Here is a 17649-nt window from a genome sequence, read left to right on the forward strand (position 1 = left end):
CATATATAAATTATAATTATTTCACTCGTCAGTATGTGTTTGTGTACATAAATTGCGCAGTCATTTCAGTACACATTAAAAAACTCATACAATCGAGTTGACTCTCTATTTTGGTTTTACAAATCAGTGCCTAAACTCTGAGACAGTCATTGTACTGATGTTTCTTAGCAGGAGTCTACTCTGCAATGTAGATTAAACCACCAAAAATACACCTTGCACTGGAGTGCTAAAACTGTATGACCTTCAAAGCTACTAAAACATCATCAAGTTTCTAATTTTTTAAAAATCATTTGCTCAGTATTTTGACAGCGGTCTCAAGCACCAACACAATCCTATCAAGCTATTAATGTTATCGTAAAATTTGTTTAAAACCAGAATTAATTGAGAATAGCTCTGAAAGCCACATACTTGCAAAAGATAATCTATGCCTCCTAATCTATAGCACCCTACTGTCGAGATAATTAACAATTAAAAAAAGAATAGTTAAGACATCGGAGGTGGCGATTTACTCTTCCTTGTAATTGGATTTGGTGATAAGAATATTTTTGAAATTACACAACAGCTCTCTTCTGAGTAGAAAGATGTGGAGATTTTTAGCGATTTGAAACACACAGGTACTTTCCGCTTAAGGCACCTTGAAGACACTGACAGCAGACAACAGCTAAAATTTTATGGCTATCCTTAAGCTTAATGGTATCACGGGCTCCCAAAACTAACATAGTTAACTGTTCACAAAATAAAATGAAAAAAAAAAGATGGAAAATTTTTGAAGCTAGCTAGCTAACACATCAAGACATGATGATAAAGTGAGAATTGTTCTGTAATATTTCAACAACGGGTTGGTGTGAGCATACAGCACCTTCAAAGCTCTTCCTAACAAGGCATCCAAGCATGAATAATATAATCTCTGGTTCTCCTTTATTTACCTGAAATATTTAAATTGAGACCTATACATTACAGAGATATTTATGTGCATTAAATCCTCCGGACTTAACCAACTGATAAACAAGACCTTTATGAAGACAACCGTGAAACAAACATCTCATCTACATTTTTCAACTTTCTACAGGGGGGCGAATTATTAAAATTACATCCTCTGGGTTATCTAGTTCTCACAAAGCAAGCAAAGCTAAGGCAGAATCAGTCCACGGATGAAACACTTCCAAGAAGTGATGAGACCTGCAGAAATCAGCCCTGGGACTTCAGTAAAAGCCCACCCACTCATAAGGGCTGTTTTGCTGCTTGGTGACCCACCTTTCCAATGAGATGCACTGTAATCAACACTGGGGTTATTAGAGAGACTTCTTGCGAGACAGCAGAGGATTCCAAGGCTTTTTTTGGCAACATAAATAAATAGCAAAATGTATGACATGGATTTCACACTACTCAACCCAAAACATCATTCTCTGCTCTCTTGAAGAAAATATTAAACTCAGAGTCAGAACTCAGTTTTCTGCTCGTCTAAGGTAAGGTATTTCTAGAAGAATAGTCTATCCTTGTCTCAAAATTGTGCTTTAATGGGAAGTTCAGTACTGGATCATAAAAAAAAAGTATGTACAGAATGTCAAGTGTAAGCATCATGGTCCCTCAAGTTATTAGTTTAGCCTCAGTAAGGTTATGTTTTTCAAAAGTTTATAGTCCTCCTGGCTATGAAGCTTGAAGTCTCACTTTGTCCTAAGCCTCCAAGAGAGGAAAAATACCAAACATGAGATTTGTGATAAAGCTTAGCATGAGCTGACAATTTCCAACATAACCACTAGCATTTCTCTTCAAAGATCCACAAGTTTTTATTTTTGATTTCCAGTATTGGACCAGACTCAGGCCCGCCCAGCTTAGAAGCACACAGACAGCCACCATTTCTGCTGCACTTTCTGAAAATAAAAATTGATTAAACTACGGAAAGGATCCTACAGGATTCAAAGGACAAGATAAGGCAAATTCTCGCAGGACATCCAGTGCCTAAAGTCAAAAGCCACAAGATTCAAAGCTTCTGACTTTGTGCTCAGTACATCCGTTTTTCCTAATGCCAGGCATCTTCAAGATCTGGACCAGAACTATTACTGTATTAAGTGCTGTACAGACACAAAGCAGAAAAAAGTTTTCTGGTTTTTGTTGGGTTTGGTTTTTTTGTGCTTTGTTTGTTTTGTTTTGTTTTTTTAAATATCAATCTATTCCCTGCCTTGCAATCTAAATGCAATGCAACACATGGATATAAGCAGATGAGAACAAGAAATAATGAATCAGTATAGGCCAGCATGCTGCTTGATTAAGCTACTATGGCACCAAGACCAGCTTCATGAGATTCTTTGTAGACATCATACCAAAGAAGAAGGTTTAAGGAAAGTTTTAAGCGATGAGTTAGTTTTGTGAATCCTTGAAGAGTACTACTTCTCAAGTCTGGCAGCAGTAACATCTTTTTATTTATTTTCTACAGATTATTCAATGACCATTCACCATCCATTGGGAAAGGAAATAGTTGAGTTCATTATACAACTTTTTTTTTTTTTTGCCTATAGGACTGGGAATAATTACCTTGGAAATAATAAGTTCCAAGGACTCGAAAGTCCTACTTCATTAAAAAAGACCCACCATGCTTTGTATTTCAAGAACACTTTCTACAACCACATCATAAATCCCTTAAAGAATAAAATTAAAGAGCACAATTTCAGAATACTTTATTATTAGAAGAATTTAGAGGTAGAAGAGCAGCAAAGTTAAGAGACACAGACACAAGAAACCAGTCACAGAGCTGTGAAATGAATCTGCAGCTCCTTACTCCCAGATTTGTGCTATCATGAGCCATGTTTTTTGCCATGTGCTTCCTCTTAAATATCATTGCCACTCCACCTCAGAAAAGCCAAGTTCCTGAGGACAGTCTCATCTTTTCAGGAAGCATGACTAAAATAGTACTGGTAGTAATGCTCTAAAAGCAACTGAGGAGTTGTTGACTACATGTCCTATGTCCAGAAAAATAAATTATTATAATTTTTGGACTTCAGTAAAGCATTTGATAGTCACAAATGGGAAATTATTCACAATTTTGGAAAAGACAAATATTATATTTATGAGATAAGGTAGAAAAGAAACACGTAACAGACAACTGGGTTGAAAATTTAAAATAATGGCTTGAAAGATGGCTATCAATGATACTCCTCAAGTACCATCTTTGGAGTATCTTAAGAACAAATACACTTGATGATCTTGACAAAGTCTGAACATGGTAATGAAATCTGCTGACGACAAAGTCAGAAGCCACGTCAATAGAGGGAATTGAAGTACCATAAAAAGTAATAGACAAACCTAAGGGCAAGAACTAAAGGAAATTTAATGGTGCAGTATGCAAGGTCATACACTTTGGGAACAACAACTACTCACATATACACAAAAGATCATCAGCTGGGAAAAACAGAAAGATTGTTGTCGGTTAAGTCACTATAGTATGATTAAAAGACACAATATGCAACAAAATCACCAAAAGGGCAAAGTCTGATGTAGCTGAGGATGTCAGTTATTTCCTATCCAGAAAGAAAAGCATTAAAATACTTGCACAAGACCTCACCCGGACTATGTACAATCCTGATCTCCCACATTGGAGTAAGATGAATTTCAAACGGAACATCTCGGAGAGCAATCCCAGGATGACAGAGGAATGAAAAGCCTACCTTGCAAGAGATACAGCATGTTTTACCTGAGCAAACCTCAAGGCAGTGATGAGGTTATGGTTTACCATAAATACATGAAGGGGACCAACACTGGAGGAAAGAGATGGAGATAAGGATTTATTTTACTTAAACGATAATATTGATCCAAGAAGGATGGGTCACTGACAATCTCAGGAATTTAGATATTTCACCGCTGAAACAATGAGAGCCTGCTGGGCAGCCACCTCCCAACGGGCTTTTGTACCCTTGGCTATACCCACTTCTAAGACAGCGAATTTAATCAGTTTTAAAAAGGATATAATAAAGGTTGACTGAAACAGGAGAAGCTGGACATAAAACTAGAAGTCCCAGTCCAATGCTCCTATGACTAAGAGAATACCAAGGAGCATTTAGGCACTGAAAGAACACTAGCTTATGTACATAATAAGCAACAAATCAGATGACTTTTTCTTTATGTTTTGTACTTATGTACCCTATTTTCTCATTCTTTTTGCTTTATAAGGAAATTATATTAAAAAAGCTCTTTGGAATACATCCATGTCTCCTATTCTGTTGACAGAGTTCCTCACAAACAGCACAGAATTCAAAATGAATTAAAACGTATGCATGTTCCAAGGGAAAAACAAACAAAAAAAGGTCAATTGTGCTATCCTGGATTATCAAAAAAAAAGTATAAAAAAGAATCTAGAATGTGGTAGTGACTTTTGTGGTTAAAGCCCATGACAAAGCATTCTTTTCAGTCTGTTAAAGCGCTCCACAGTCTGACCAAGAGCCCATAAATACATGATGCAACATACTTATGAGTTTTACTTAGGAATTTTGCTCCCTCACTTCTCCTTGTAATTACTCTGTTTATTACTTGTATAAAGACCTCACATCTGTTACTAGATGGCAGAGAATTTCCTTCCACTGAGGTAGGCTTGGACTCTGTTCAGAGACTAGCTGCAGTAAGAGTCAGCAGGAAAACCGCGTACTTCTAGAAACCAGAAATGGGCAAATCCAAGACTGCTTTGAGCTGGATGGTGCTCACATCTACCGACATGCCGACAGCTGGCTGCATCAAAGTGAGAGGCAACAAGGTGCCAATCTGATTACTAATTCCTTCCGAATGCTTTCCAGATCACTCAAGAAGTTAATTTTGTAATTCACTTAAGTGGGTTTATTCCATGGATAATATTTCATACAGGTCAGGTAAATCTCACTGCGAGCGATGACTATCGCTTTTAGCCAAACTTGGACCTGGAATGACCCTCCTTGGCAGGTCAGTGCTGGCTAGTTCTTTCTCAGGACTTTAAGCAGGCTGAAAAAGAGCCAAAGAGGGAATGATCACATCTTTGTGGTCACTTGTGCTTGTCATTGCCCAGGGAGCCATTTGCCACTGCCTTATCTTCCAAGACACTGCTTCCCAAGATACACTTCCCAGGAGTTTGCTCACAAAGAGTGAATGCACTCCCCAGCGTTGTCTCAAGCTCCTTCGGTACGGACATAGACAGCAGACTATAACTGTTAAACCCTTGTACCAGAGCACATCCAAAGACACATCACCTCTACATGGGTTGTAATATGATCAAGAAATTTTGTTCCAGACAGCCTACAGGGCATAGTCATTATAAAACGGCTACACAAAATGTAGACTGAACATGCCATGGTCCAGTTCACAGTTTCTTTGACAAGAATGCCCTGACTTTCCCTGCCTCCTAAAATCATGTTAACAGGTTAAGAAAATAATGATGTAGCTAATTACCATGAGCTTTTTGTCACTATTTGATATGGCGTACTTTAAACAGAACAGGCACAGGAAGACGAATACCATGAAGGATTACAGGAAGTCTACTGGTGGCATAGAAGAAAGCTCACAGAGAGATAACCCACTGCACTAGACTTACACTTTTACACTGTCCTTACAGCATCTAGAGGTCTCAACATAATTGCAGAGAGCCCACTGCACTAGGCTCTGTGTATGAATAGAATATCAGCCTTTGGCTTGGAGAAGTTGCAAACTAAAACGATCCCCGTTAACAGTTACATTAAATAACGTTATGGAAAGTGAATTATTTATATTGGATACAAATACAGCAGATAATTGCTGTGAATTTCAAAAATATCTAAACGCTCTAACAATTGAACCTCATTTACTATCTTTGCAAAAAGCACATGGAAAAGAACAAAGTCAAACTCCTCATATACGTGACTGGTTCTAAATTAGTCCTAACGGTTCAGGAAAAAGGCACACGTATCACTGAGGACTACTCAAAGAAAACACACTCTCTATCAACACACAAAAGTGATCAGCAAAAACCAGATGTTAGGCTGGAGGTCAGAGAACAACAGGAATCAGATTCAGCTGCCTCTATAAGATGGAATATTCACCCTGGAAGTATGGTAATCTGTTCTTCTCCTGTCCCTACTCACCTACCCCGGGTCACTAAAAATTGAATGTGGAAAAGGCCCAGAGAAGAGTGACAATGAATGTTATTAGAGGCAAGGGAAGACTTGCCATCTGAGAAGAGATAAGAGAAGGACTGTTTAGTTCAGAGAGGAGATAAATAAGCAGCACATTGATAGCAGGATATACAATGAATGATCACAGGAAGATAAATGAAATGTTCTTTCTTATTCTTTCTCATGATACTCAGGCAAAAGGGACTTCCAACTTTTAAAATACATTTTAGCATATAAAATGAAACTAGGTATAATTAGTTCTCCTGAAGTACCCTACAGATCTTAGCAGGATTTAGAAGGAATTACATATTTATGTGAATAATAAGAATGCCCACAGCTATAATAGCAGGATTTAAAAAAAAAAAATAGGGTAAGAGATAAGAGTTTTCATCCACAGCCACATGATTGCTAGCCATGTGTGAACGAGTCACAGACTGGAGAGGACAGGTAGAAAGAATGACAAACACCATCACCACCTGGGTAAGGCTGAGCCCTGAAGCTTCAGTCTCATGCCAGAACTCCACAGTGCTGGTGTGGTACCAGTACACATCACAAAGCCAGCCCTTGTGTCAGAGACAAAAGACGGGGCTGGAAAAGGCACCCAAGGACAAAACGACTGCTCTTGAACGAGGCTGACCTCAGCAGATAATTAAGCAGCCTATAGTTCACAGTGCTCTTCAGACCTGCCATGTCCCACTTGTGTCTCCCTAGTAGGAACTCTGGTTGAATTGAGGTTGCCTCTATCCCTCCTCTCCCTATACAACCCCTCAACACAGCTCTACGTGTTGAGGACGGTGACATGAAGTCACCGCAAGGGCAAACAGGGCAGCTGGATGTTGCACATGTAGGCATTCGGGGATATGCTGCCAAGGATGGAGTCTGTGAGCTGTGACACCCCTGAAGGAGCCAGCAGATGTTCTTCGAAGCAAACGATAGGTTAAGAGGTAAATTTGGTCTTACAGATTCTCCCACACACTGGTGCTACTGGAGCCAGCAAAAGTTACATTAGCCTTCACAGTAAGGAACAAAAATGCCTTTTTACATCTTCACTGAAAACATCTGGGCACTAACAGAGATTTCCAAACCCATACGTATGTCAATTGCTTTGATGCTATGAGAAGAAAATGTTGTAATTCAGGATGAGATCCTGCTTCTCACCTTCATGAGCAGGGAGACAGAGGAATTATCTCAACTGGTCCTGGAGAAATGCAGGACTAGAGAAGAATTGCCATTCTTAAAATGTGGGTTTTCCACCAGACAGTGCTGCTGCAGGTCAGATTGACAAGGCTTCTTTAGCAAATGTTGATTTCAGTTATTCTGACCTTGACAGGTACAAAAATTTTATTTAGAGTCTGCTGCAAGGAGTTGCCCCTCCCACAGATCTCTTTTTTTTTTTTTTCTTTTTTTTAAAAAGGGAGAACACAAAGATGTAAAAATCACCTGAGGTCCTTGAAAAAGAAAAATAACTCATTAGGTGCTGGATCCTTCAAGAGAACAGAGTCTGGTCAGCACTTTGGACAGCTTTGTATTTTACTGCATCCAATCTGCCAAACAACAGGGATTCGCTTACAGCTGATTAGAATAGGAAGCTTGCATATTATGCATGTCTACAAGTGAACACAGCTTGATCTAATGCAAAATAAGAAAGATACCGTGCAGCAAGCATAAAATGGCTGCTCTTGCATTTTATGAAGACATACAGCAACGACCCTGAGTCAAACAACTTGAACTTTCAGACAATAAAAAAAGATCTTGCCCGTGTCTAAATTGTAAAGTGAACTTTACTGAATGCCTTTGCGAAGTGTCTGCACTCACTGATCTGAAAGCACCTCACAAGCATGAATTGCAAACAGAGATCCTAAAAAACCACTCCCTCCCGACATCTCGAAGGACTTAATGAAGTTGAACCCGCCACTGCAAGTTGCTGACTAGCAAACCTTTATAGAATAGGAAGAGCTGGAAAATAACATAAAGGAGTAACCTGATGTTTCCTTCTGCATTAAGATCAAGTATATCAGAAGCATCCTGACAATTTTAGCTCATTTGCTCCTGAGAAACGTTCCATAATTTCTGTAGATAACCTGCTTAGTGCTCAATCTTTCCTAAAGTTAGAAAGTTTTCCTAATGCTTAGCACCAATTTTCCTTGGTAACCCAAGAGTTACAGCCTTTTAGCATCTTGCTCATCCTTTCTTTGGTTTGGCTCGGTCTCCCAAGCAGGTAGCAGATATTTTACAGTCGAGAACGGCGAGTGACCAAAAGGTTCAATGACATCTGAGGGTCACAGGGACAGCGGAGCGTAACTCTCAGTGCTCCTCAACTCTTCACAGCCTGCGAAACAAACCCAAGGAAGACAAGCAGCATTCCCAAGCCGAGCAGTGGACATCGTTATATTGATGAGAAACTGATGTTCTGTTTCTAACAATGTACAAGGCTAATGGAAGAGGCCGAAAGACATTACTTCCTGCTCTGCTGTCGGCTTGAAAAGGGAGAAAAGCAATGAATCCAAAACTTAAATCTCCTCCAAAGCCTTGCACAGGAAACTTAGATCCCCTATGGGGCTGGTATTAAGGTTCTGCTAGAAGACATAAGTAAGAGTAATGGGATGAAATTAACTAAGAAAATTTCCTAACTGAATTTCAGGAGCTAATAGAGCTCTCATTTTCCCCAGGGAAGCTGTGGAAGCCCCAGCGCTCGGGAGAGCTGCAGTAATAGCGCTTTCACAATCGGAAGAATTTCTAATAACGCATGTCAGGACCGATATCACTCAGGGCCAGAACCATGCGCAGGGCTCCGCTGGCCCAGCCCAGCACCGCCGCGCCAGGATCGCGGCAGAACGTGCTTCTTCAGGAGGGCACGAGATGCTAAATCTTCTACAGTGTGAATGTGCAGCTGATGGAAATGCAACAGAGATTGGTTTTGGTACAAAGATGACTTTCCAGGCCGATCTGGGGCCACTTTAAAGAGGGAACAAGAACACAACCTGGCCAAATTAGACAAGGAGTTTGGCAGAGATGCCAGGCTCATACATTGCTGCCCCCCAGCAAAAATCAAAGAACACCTCCTCCATTATGCCAGCACAACTGTCAGCATGATCATGCTTTTAACCAAACCAGGAACTCATACAACTCAAACCAAGCAAAATCAGAACAAAACCAGGCACACCGAAAAAAACACCATGGAAAAGGTGTACATCTTTTTGTTAAGCTTCTCCTTCCCCGTGGTATCGGTTGTGCATCCCTGTCATTTGCCCTGGGCCACTTCTGGTACATCCTCATCGCATGGCAAGCTGAACCAATTCAATCAAATGGAAGGGGAAATCAAAAAGATTTCTTTTTTTCTGAACTGAGCTGAACTAGCTGGTATTTCAATCAGACAAGCAATATATCTGGCACAATACAGGGTGGCAGAAGCAAGGAAACCGAGGAGGAGGAGGAGGAATTGAGAAGATCAATGAGATAGGATAACACCTAAGGACGAGATGGTGACAAACTGTTAGTTCAGCTCAGCTGTATCACGAAACCATACCCTCAGCATCTTGAGAAACCTAAATCCATTTTTTTATGAATAAAGTTGCCTTGGATCTCAAAGCCAAGTGAAACACCTGACTGTCTGGCCATCGATGAAATGGGGGTAATAGGTACCTATATCATCTAGTCATACTTAATCTGAATACATCTTTACCAAAGGATGTTTCAAGAGCACAGAGAAGTGTTTGGAAAAAAAAAAAGGGACTCATAAAATCAAACCAAGCAACCCTCAACCAGAAAGCAAAGTCCCTACTCCCCAGACAAACTGAAATATTTTCAACTGATGAATTATTAATTTTGTTTAGAGCAGAATTTACAGTTATTTTAATTTAATCTTTAAATAAAGCATAAACTTCGAAAACAACACTCAACTCCCCCTCCCCTCCTAGTCTTTAACGGTACTCAACAAAAATGCCTGAAAACGGGTACATAGTCATTGACTCTGCTGCCAATCTTAGATGTTTTTTTTTCCTGAAAATGAAGATAAACCTCAAATCCGACATTTGATTAGAGGAGAAGCACGAATCACTTAAAAAAAAAAAAAAAAAAGATAGACAAGACAACACGGCTTTATTAAAAAACAGAAAACCCTAAGGGAATTTTCAATTTCGTAGTTCTCATGAGAGGGGTTGAAAAGAAGAAGTAGAGCCGAGAAAAGAAAAAGAGAAAAAAACTATCTTTGGGACAATATGTAACAAAGAAGAACACGAAACTGAAGCAGAAACAGACTTTCAAAATTTAACCTCAGGTTTTCACAGAAAGGACTACTGTAGTCTCAGCTCTGTTCCCAAAGGAGGGTAAGCCACACGACAACATCACCACGCAGGAAACTCAGCATATTTCATGAGCAGGAGGCTCAAGAAGAGAACAGGTCAAGGTTGGTATCACTAGCACAGCAGCAAGAGGGAGCTTGCACTGCAGTTGTCTGAACCACACCTAGTCTGCAGTTAAATATAGAACTTTACTTTCTGGAACTACTGCTCCTCTTAACCTTCAGAGCATAAATATTCGGAGAGATATTTAAAAAAAAAAAAAAAATAGAAAGGAGAGAGGGAGAAAGAAACTTGAATCTATTGTCCGAAATCTAAGCCTAGCGACTCATAAACTACCCTGGGAGAATTTCCAAAAAAGCAGTAAAGACTGGAGAATCAAATTACAGAAACCACAAGCAGCATTCTGGACATCCAGTATAAACCAATTAGTTTCTTTAATACACATACTCTGCATACAGACACTTATGTACAGTAGACACTTAAGTATACGTGCTGGCCCTAACTCTAATCTTAATTATATCGGGTTGGCTCCAATAGAATAATTAATTGTACTGGAATTTTTGTGGATTTAAGTCTTTTTAAAAAAGAGGAACTAGCCCTTCAACCTTCACCCTTCTCCTTCAGTTTATGGGCCAAATTTTGACCGGTGCTGTGCATTTTCAGTTGGAGAGCCTGCTCCTAGAAGCAAATCTAATTTTTGCAATCAAATTAAGATTCTTTCCTTAAAGTGCTCTCAGCTGGTCTCACACATGGACCTTTAGTGACTGCATTTCTTACCAACTGAATCCATGTCAAAAGCACGTACCACAATTAACTGATAGAGCAGCCCAAGACTTTGATCCTCACCCAAAAAATGTTTATACAGCTTCACAGTGATGTTTTAGAAGTTTATAGGAAGAATTAGTTCCGTATTACCTACACAAGTTTCCATTAAGGTCTAGATTCAACCCTCTTATCTTCAGGCATTTAACTAAATTACCAAAGTTAGGTCTAATTGCAGAAGGTTCCTCTTTTGTAGCCAGAGAGGAAGCTGCATTTAGCCCCCATATGAATTGCATTAGCGGGATGGAATTGTCTTCTGGATCTCTATTTCTCATTGCTGAATAGCTAGAAGCCTAGATGAACAAGCACTTTACTGAGGCTCCCAAATAAGCTCAAAAGTAGGTGCCTAAACCTCTACACGGACCAACAGCACATCGAGATGCTGCAGGACAAACACACACGAAAATTAAGGAAAATAGTCCATTAAACTGAGTAAGATGCCTCCACTCACAGTCAAAACTTAAACCTTCAGAGGAAAATGCAAATTACCAGATAAACAGCACTGGACACACAATGCCGAACACCACTTTAGAGGGCCAAATGCTTATTCCTGACCCTGCGGCATCAAGTGAACCTGATCTGCTTGGGCCAGACAGCCAGGAGTCTGGTTACCTTCATCCTGGCTGCTGTTATGAGTCAACACTATGGACCAACCTGGAAGACTCTGGTGACTTGTAAGTGAAATTAGTTAGCTTCTTCCTAGGGCTCTCAGGAGAGCTATTTCCTCCTGCTCTTTCAAAACTTGTCACATAAACCAGCACATCCTTACAGCTCAACTAGGCCTATTAAAGTATAGCAGTTAAACAACCATATTCCCAACTTGCTTTATGGTGTAGCTTTATTGTCATACAAAGCCTTTACCATGGCTCGAGTTTACTGTCTTCTTGCCTCAAGTAAAACTCCTCAGCCACACTTTCCAGTACCCACACACCAGGCTGCGAAATTCAGTGCTTGCGAAGACGCCGCAAGAGCTTTATAAACTTAATATTAAAGTCAGGATTAAGGCAATGTGGCAGAAGTCTTCACTTAATAGCAGAATATGAAGAAAACCCCGGCAGCAAAGGCTTTACAGAGCACAAGACAAGACACTGCAAACACAACCAAGAATGACAAAGAAGAAAGAGGGCAATGACAAATCAGATCAAGTGATTAGGTACCTGCATACACAACAGGACTATTTCCAATGTCAACACCGACTTGCCTCTTTCCACATACAAAACCAAATCTCACGTCTTTCCAACAGACACATACCAAACCATTACAGGTTGTCTGACTTCTTGAGTGTCACAGCAGATACTGGCTTTAGGAGAGATCCGAAGGAGGAAAAGCAGTGCTTGCATGCTTAGCTTTTTCCTTCTGCTCTGTGCTTCCACAGCACCCACCACAAAGGAATCTAAGGCACTACCATGATTCAAACAGCAAACAATAGCAGTTATCGCACTTTAGGCCACATAGAAACCAAGAAGGAAAACACTCATGCCCAAAGAGCTCTAATTCTACTTTAGAGCAACTGAATATTTCACACATAGAAGTTTAATGAGGAGGTGGTATTGTCCTGAAGGTACACTAAGCTGTGGCTTTTTTGTCATGCTACATACTGCAATCAGGACAGTCATACGAGCATTTTAAAGGGCTAAAGACCCTACACTGCACATTGTACTGCCTGTGTGGAGGGGGACACTAGAAAAACACAGTCCTCTGTACTATCAGATTTCAGGACTTTGCATTAGGTGGGTCTAGCAAAGCAGAACAGATTTCAAACATTTACATTCTTTCCTTTGGGGAAATATCCAGCCAAACCTGAAAACATCAGTGCAGTGCCAGGACAGAACATGGAAACAAACACTTAGTTACTGGTCTCAGCCCTGCAAAGACCCTGCAATGGCCTGTGGCTGCACAGATGTCTATCTTGTGTGTAAAAAGGCTCAGGTCCCTGAGGGAGCTCAGTGTTTTGGTCTTAGCTTAGGTAAAAGGAGACACTCTCCTGCTCTTAATCAGTTCCAAAGACCCTTGTGCAAGCAAGAGGAAAGAGAAGCATTAGAGAAAGGGCAAAAGCACATCCTAAAAATCTGCTGGCCAAGGACTCAAGAGATGCAAACCAGAGAGGAGTGTAGTACAGAGAGTCATCTGGTGCTTTCATGGAAACGAGGTTCCTCACGCTCTCGGAGGGAAGAAAACTCCTCCCAGCCATTTAGCCCTTAACAGAAACAAGCATTCATCCCTAAACTACGTTTGAGTTCACTAGCCCTTTTCTATTATACAATATTATCCACAAAAGAGACATTACTGTAAGCAGAGGGAAAGGCAAAGCACATAGGCAGCCAGGAGACCAGGCTCAGAGAGTGCTTCCTCTCTGCAAGACTGAAGAGCTGGGAGCTCTAATGATCACCTGCCACTCTGCATATGTATTTGAAAGATCTACTTTGCTCTGTACTGTTCCCAGCTCACGTAAAAGGGTTGTAAGAGCCTTTTTGGACAAGGAACCTACTGCTTGTTAGGCAAAGATCTGCATCCTGAACAATTACAGTGCTGCTGAAATGCCAGTATCAACTATAAAATAACATGATACAAATGAGTAAATAAATCAGTAAATTGGGAAAGGAGAAATGCAGAATGTAAAGACCGTGCAGACCCCCACAAAGACAGAGCCTGGATTAGGCTACACAGAAAGGTTTCTGCAAAGGAAGAGCTGAACACCAATACTCTCAGACTGTGCTAAGGATAAGATGTCTTAGGGTCTACAAAAAATGAGATATTGTCCAGGAGTATAACATGTTTTTAAATAACAAAAGGAGTGAAATAGCTCTTCCTACTCTATCATTGAGAATCAAACGATTACACTGTTGTTTACTTGCATGATGCTAAAGCATATCCATGAAAACAAAGCTGGTGCTCACCAGAGCAGGAAAAAGGATACTTGTATTGGCTTTGTAATTCCCATCTCCGTAACCCAAACATGACATACCTTTCCATAACAGCCAGGCACTCCTTTCTCCACGTGAACCGACTGCCTCGCCGTAGTCTGAAGGTCCCAGAGGTAGCTGTGACTGGGGGAGGCGTCTGTCTCCATTCTGGCTCTTCTATTGGGATAGGAGCAGGTCTCATGCTTAATGTAGCCCCTAAGAATAATAAATACTGTGTTTCCTAGTGGATTAAAAATCATGCCCATTTTCTCACTCCTGCTTATGAAAAAAAGACAAGACAGATGATGAAACCATTCAAACTAAAAAAGTAAAGCATTATCAAACAAGGACAGCTGAAAGATACACAAAGTCAGCTAGTTCCCATTCCCAACCTCCAAGCCAGAGAGGTATCAGGTGACCACAGAAATCTAAGGGAGACATAACTGAGCTGACAGCCACTTAGAAAAAGCTGTCTTGTCTTCATCAAGAGGAATAATATCTTACAGAAAGGGTGAGCTATGCCCCAGCCCGAATTTACTTAGTTTGTGCTGCTACCTCTTCTGCCACAAACGGGAAATAGCAGGTTTCTATTTAATGGTACAGCGGTCTCAGGAAGCAAAATGTAAATTTATACCAAAGGTATTTCAACGTGTTCAAGAGCTGAGTAAACACTTGAAATAGCTCCACCGATAGAAACACACCCTGTAACCTGAGCAAACATGGGCTCCGGAGTGCCAGGGTGCCTGAAAAAGTCACTGAAAGCAGATTAACGTCACATCTTTCCTCTTCTGTCCCCCTTCTACAGATGTATTTCTCCTTTCAAGAAGCCTAAGCTGGAAAGCATCAAGCAAGAGACAGGACTTGGCACAATGCCTTCAGGAAAGGCCCTTTGAAACTTACCCCTGATTCTTTCTACAACAGCCTCTCAGTTAATAAATCAAGATAAATCAAGACATACTGGGAGACTGATCTTTCGTATATCCCTTGGTGAGGTGGGAACCTGGTATAGGACATTAGGATGTAAACCAGAGTATATTCTGAAGGACAGCTTTGTTCTCAGTGACTTGCCCCTGAGAGAAGAAATAGCTGTTCTTGTGTGCAAAAAATTAAAAAAAAAAAAACAAACAACAGTCTTATGAAAAGATAAATCACCACCTATATCCCATATGCATACTGAGCTCAACTGGAATTTGTGCACTGAAACAGGCTGGATAGAGCCAAGAGAAGCAGGCAGCTCTGGGCACAGGAAGAACACAGCATTGTGCACACGTAAAGACAGGGCTGAGACAGCAAATCCCTCTGCATACACAGACTTGGTCAGAATGGTTAGGATTTAATCCTAAAAACATACTGTGTTAGTGAAACAACACTGCTTGTTTAATTTAAAACAGAGTAAAAGTGTTAAGGGAACTTAAAGAGTTTAACCAATAAACAAATTTCTACAGTTAAAAAGCAAGAAATTAGCTATTTATGCATTTGGCTGCGTTCATTTCAGAAATGCACAATGAGTATTCTCCTTACTGCCAAGGGCTTGCAAATGTGTGAGGTAGTGGAGCCCAAAATAATTTAAAAATTTTACCCAGGAGAAGTCTATAGGAAGCAAAGCCTGCAGTCTCTGCCTTGCATGCACAACGGACGGTGACTCTTACCAATTCCCAGCTAATGAGCCTACACAGATTACTTAAGTTTTATTGACAGATGAAATATTTCCTATATTGCCAATTTATTGGGAGGCCATTTCAAGGAAAGTTCCTTATCTACTCTTTGCAGTGCTCACACAGTTTAGCGGTCTGGGTCATTATCGAGTTGTTAGGCTTTAAACACACTTCAAAAACTAAAAAACTTCTAGAAAAAATTAAAAAGAGGCAAGGGAAAACAAGACAAGAAATTAGCCTTCCCTGCACTGTCTTAGCAATATACTTTCTTTACCTGAGGATTTCATTTCACAGGGAGAAAACTGGAATGTCAGTGATGCCTAACATCAAGGTATGATGTTAGATGATGAGATGCAGAGTACATCCATTAAATTTGCCTGAGATTTTTCAGACAAAGGTTAAAAAAAAATAAATAAATCTGTATTTAAAGCATAAATTTGCTCCTGCTACTGATATGTTCATTTACTGAACACAAGATGCTTTTTTGTTTTAGTAGCCTTGCTAGATCAATTTACCTATTGCTCTTTTCTACGAGGTAACATCAATATCAGCAGCAGATAAGCCAGAGGTATGCTGAGAATCACAAGCAAGTACTCACCACTGGTTTGGCACACACATCAAGAAGGAGGCATCTGAACGCATACAGAGGCCCCAAATGCACTTGGATGTATGAGTGGCAAAAGTGGTGGACATACACACTGCTGCCACATTTGGTAAGGTAACTATGGAGCTTTTCTTCATCCCCCTCAATGAAGTGTGCACTTGGGGATCCCATTTATTCTGCTGTTCCAAGGCTTCATCCCAATCCTCTCGCCAACCAGCTCCACTTCTTCACAACTTAGTAAGTTACATCCTAGTTAATAGGTTGGATTCTTTTCACAAACCCATCAAACAGCTTTTAAGAAGAAGTGAAACTCTTGAGCAGAATGAACGAAGCAATTGCGGTATGAGATTTTCATCTTGGTATACGCATCAAAAAGCAAGACATTTACAAGGGGTATAGAGGTGAACTGCCTGGGAAGAACTGCTCTTGCAGAAAAAAATAGAAAGTGACATCTCTCACTGCCTGCCAGTGCTGAGCACCTTTTGCAACAATACACAACTTTGTGCAAACCAGCATTTTCTCATATGTAGGGTAGGACTTTGGGGATGCTGCAGGTGGGTTTTGGGGAGAGGAGGCAAAAGTGGTGCTCTCCAACTGGAACGCAGCTCTATCTCTATACTCAAAATTCCTCAATGGCAAAGGCCTCCCTTCTCTCAGCACATCCCAGACACTATCCTGAAGACAGAGTGTTGCTCTTAAAAGCATCACATGCAATTGCTGATCCACATCACATGTCTCGGAGAGGCTCTGTCATACAGGGGCGATGCGCAGAATGGTCGGAGCAAGCCTCGGGCCATCTCCCAGCTCCAAGGAACCATTTACTGGCAAGCCTTTGCAGCAAGTACCTATCGTATATTATACTGATAAGAACAGATGTCACATTATATTTTTAGCCAGGCTGACCCGAGATCACATAATAAAAACCTTTCAGTTACTCCTGAGCCAGGCTAGATTTGAATCAGCAGCCCGCACAGCAAAAGGTTCCCTACAGAGCTCAGTGCTTGGATGGAAAGGATCAGAGCAGGGACTATTTTCTCTGCAGCTCTGTAAAACAGTAAATCACCAACAATACATTTCCAGTGCAAATCTCCTGGGATATCCAGCCCCTGATTTTTTTTTTTTTTGTAAGCTTTTCTTTTATAGCTAAACAAGAACTGCTATGGGAATAACACAAGAGATGCCACATCTTGATAATAACTGCCTTTCCTTTTCCCTTTTGTTCAAGGGGGAAGAGCACACGATTTTCTCCAAGGTGACCAC

General features: G+C 40.5%; 1 protein-coding gene across 8 annotated transcripts in view; it reads right to left on the reverse strand.

Annotated features, from left to right (window-relative positions):
* The window catches only part of HMBOX1 (homeobox containing 1), a 113304-nt gene that overhangs the window by 16567 nt on the left and 79088 nt on the right, over window positions 1-17649 (reverse strand). For all 8 annotated transcript variants that reach the window (XM_086624292.1, XM_086624259.1, XM_086624285.1 and 5 more), the window contains exon 6: window positions 14193-14346. In XM_086624292.1, coding sequence (XP_086480418.1) covers window positions 14193-14346 — 154 coding nt within the window. The remainder of the gene's footprint in view (window positions 1-14192; window positions 14347-17649) is intronic.

This window comes from Tauraco erythrolophus, chromosome 2, assembly GCF_009769465.1.
Source record: "Tauraco erythrolophus isolate bTauEry1 chromosome 2, bTauEry1.pri, whole genome shotgun sequence".
Lineage (NCBI taxonomy): Eukaryota > Metazoa > Chordata > Aves > Musophagiformes > Musophagidae > Tauraco > Tauraco erythrolophus.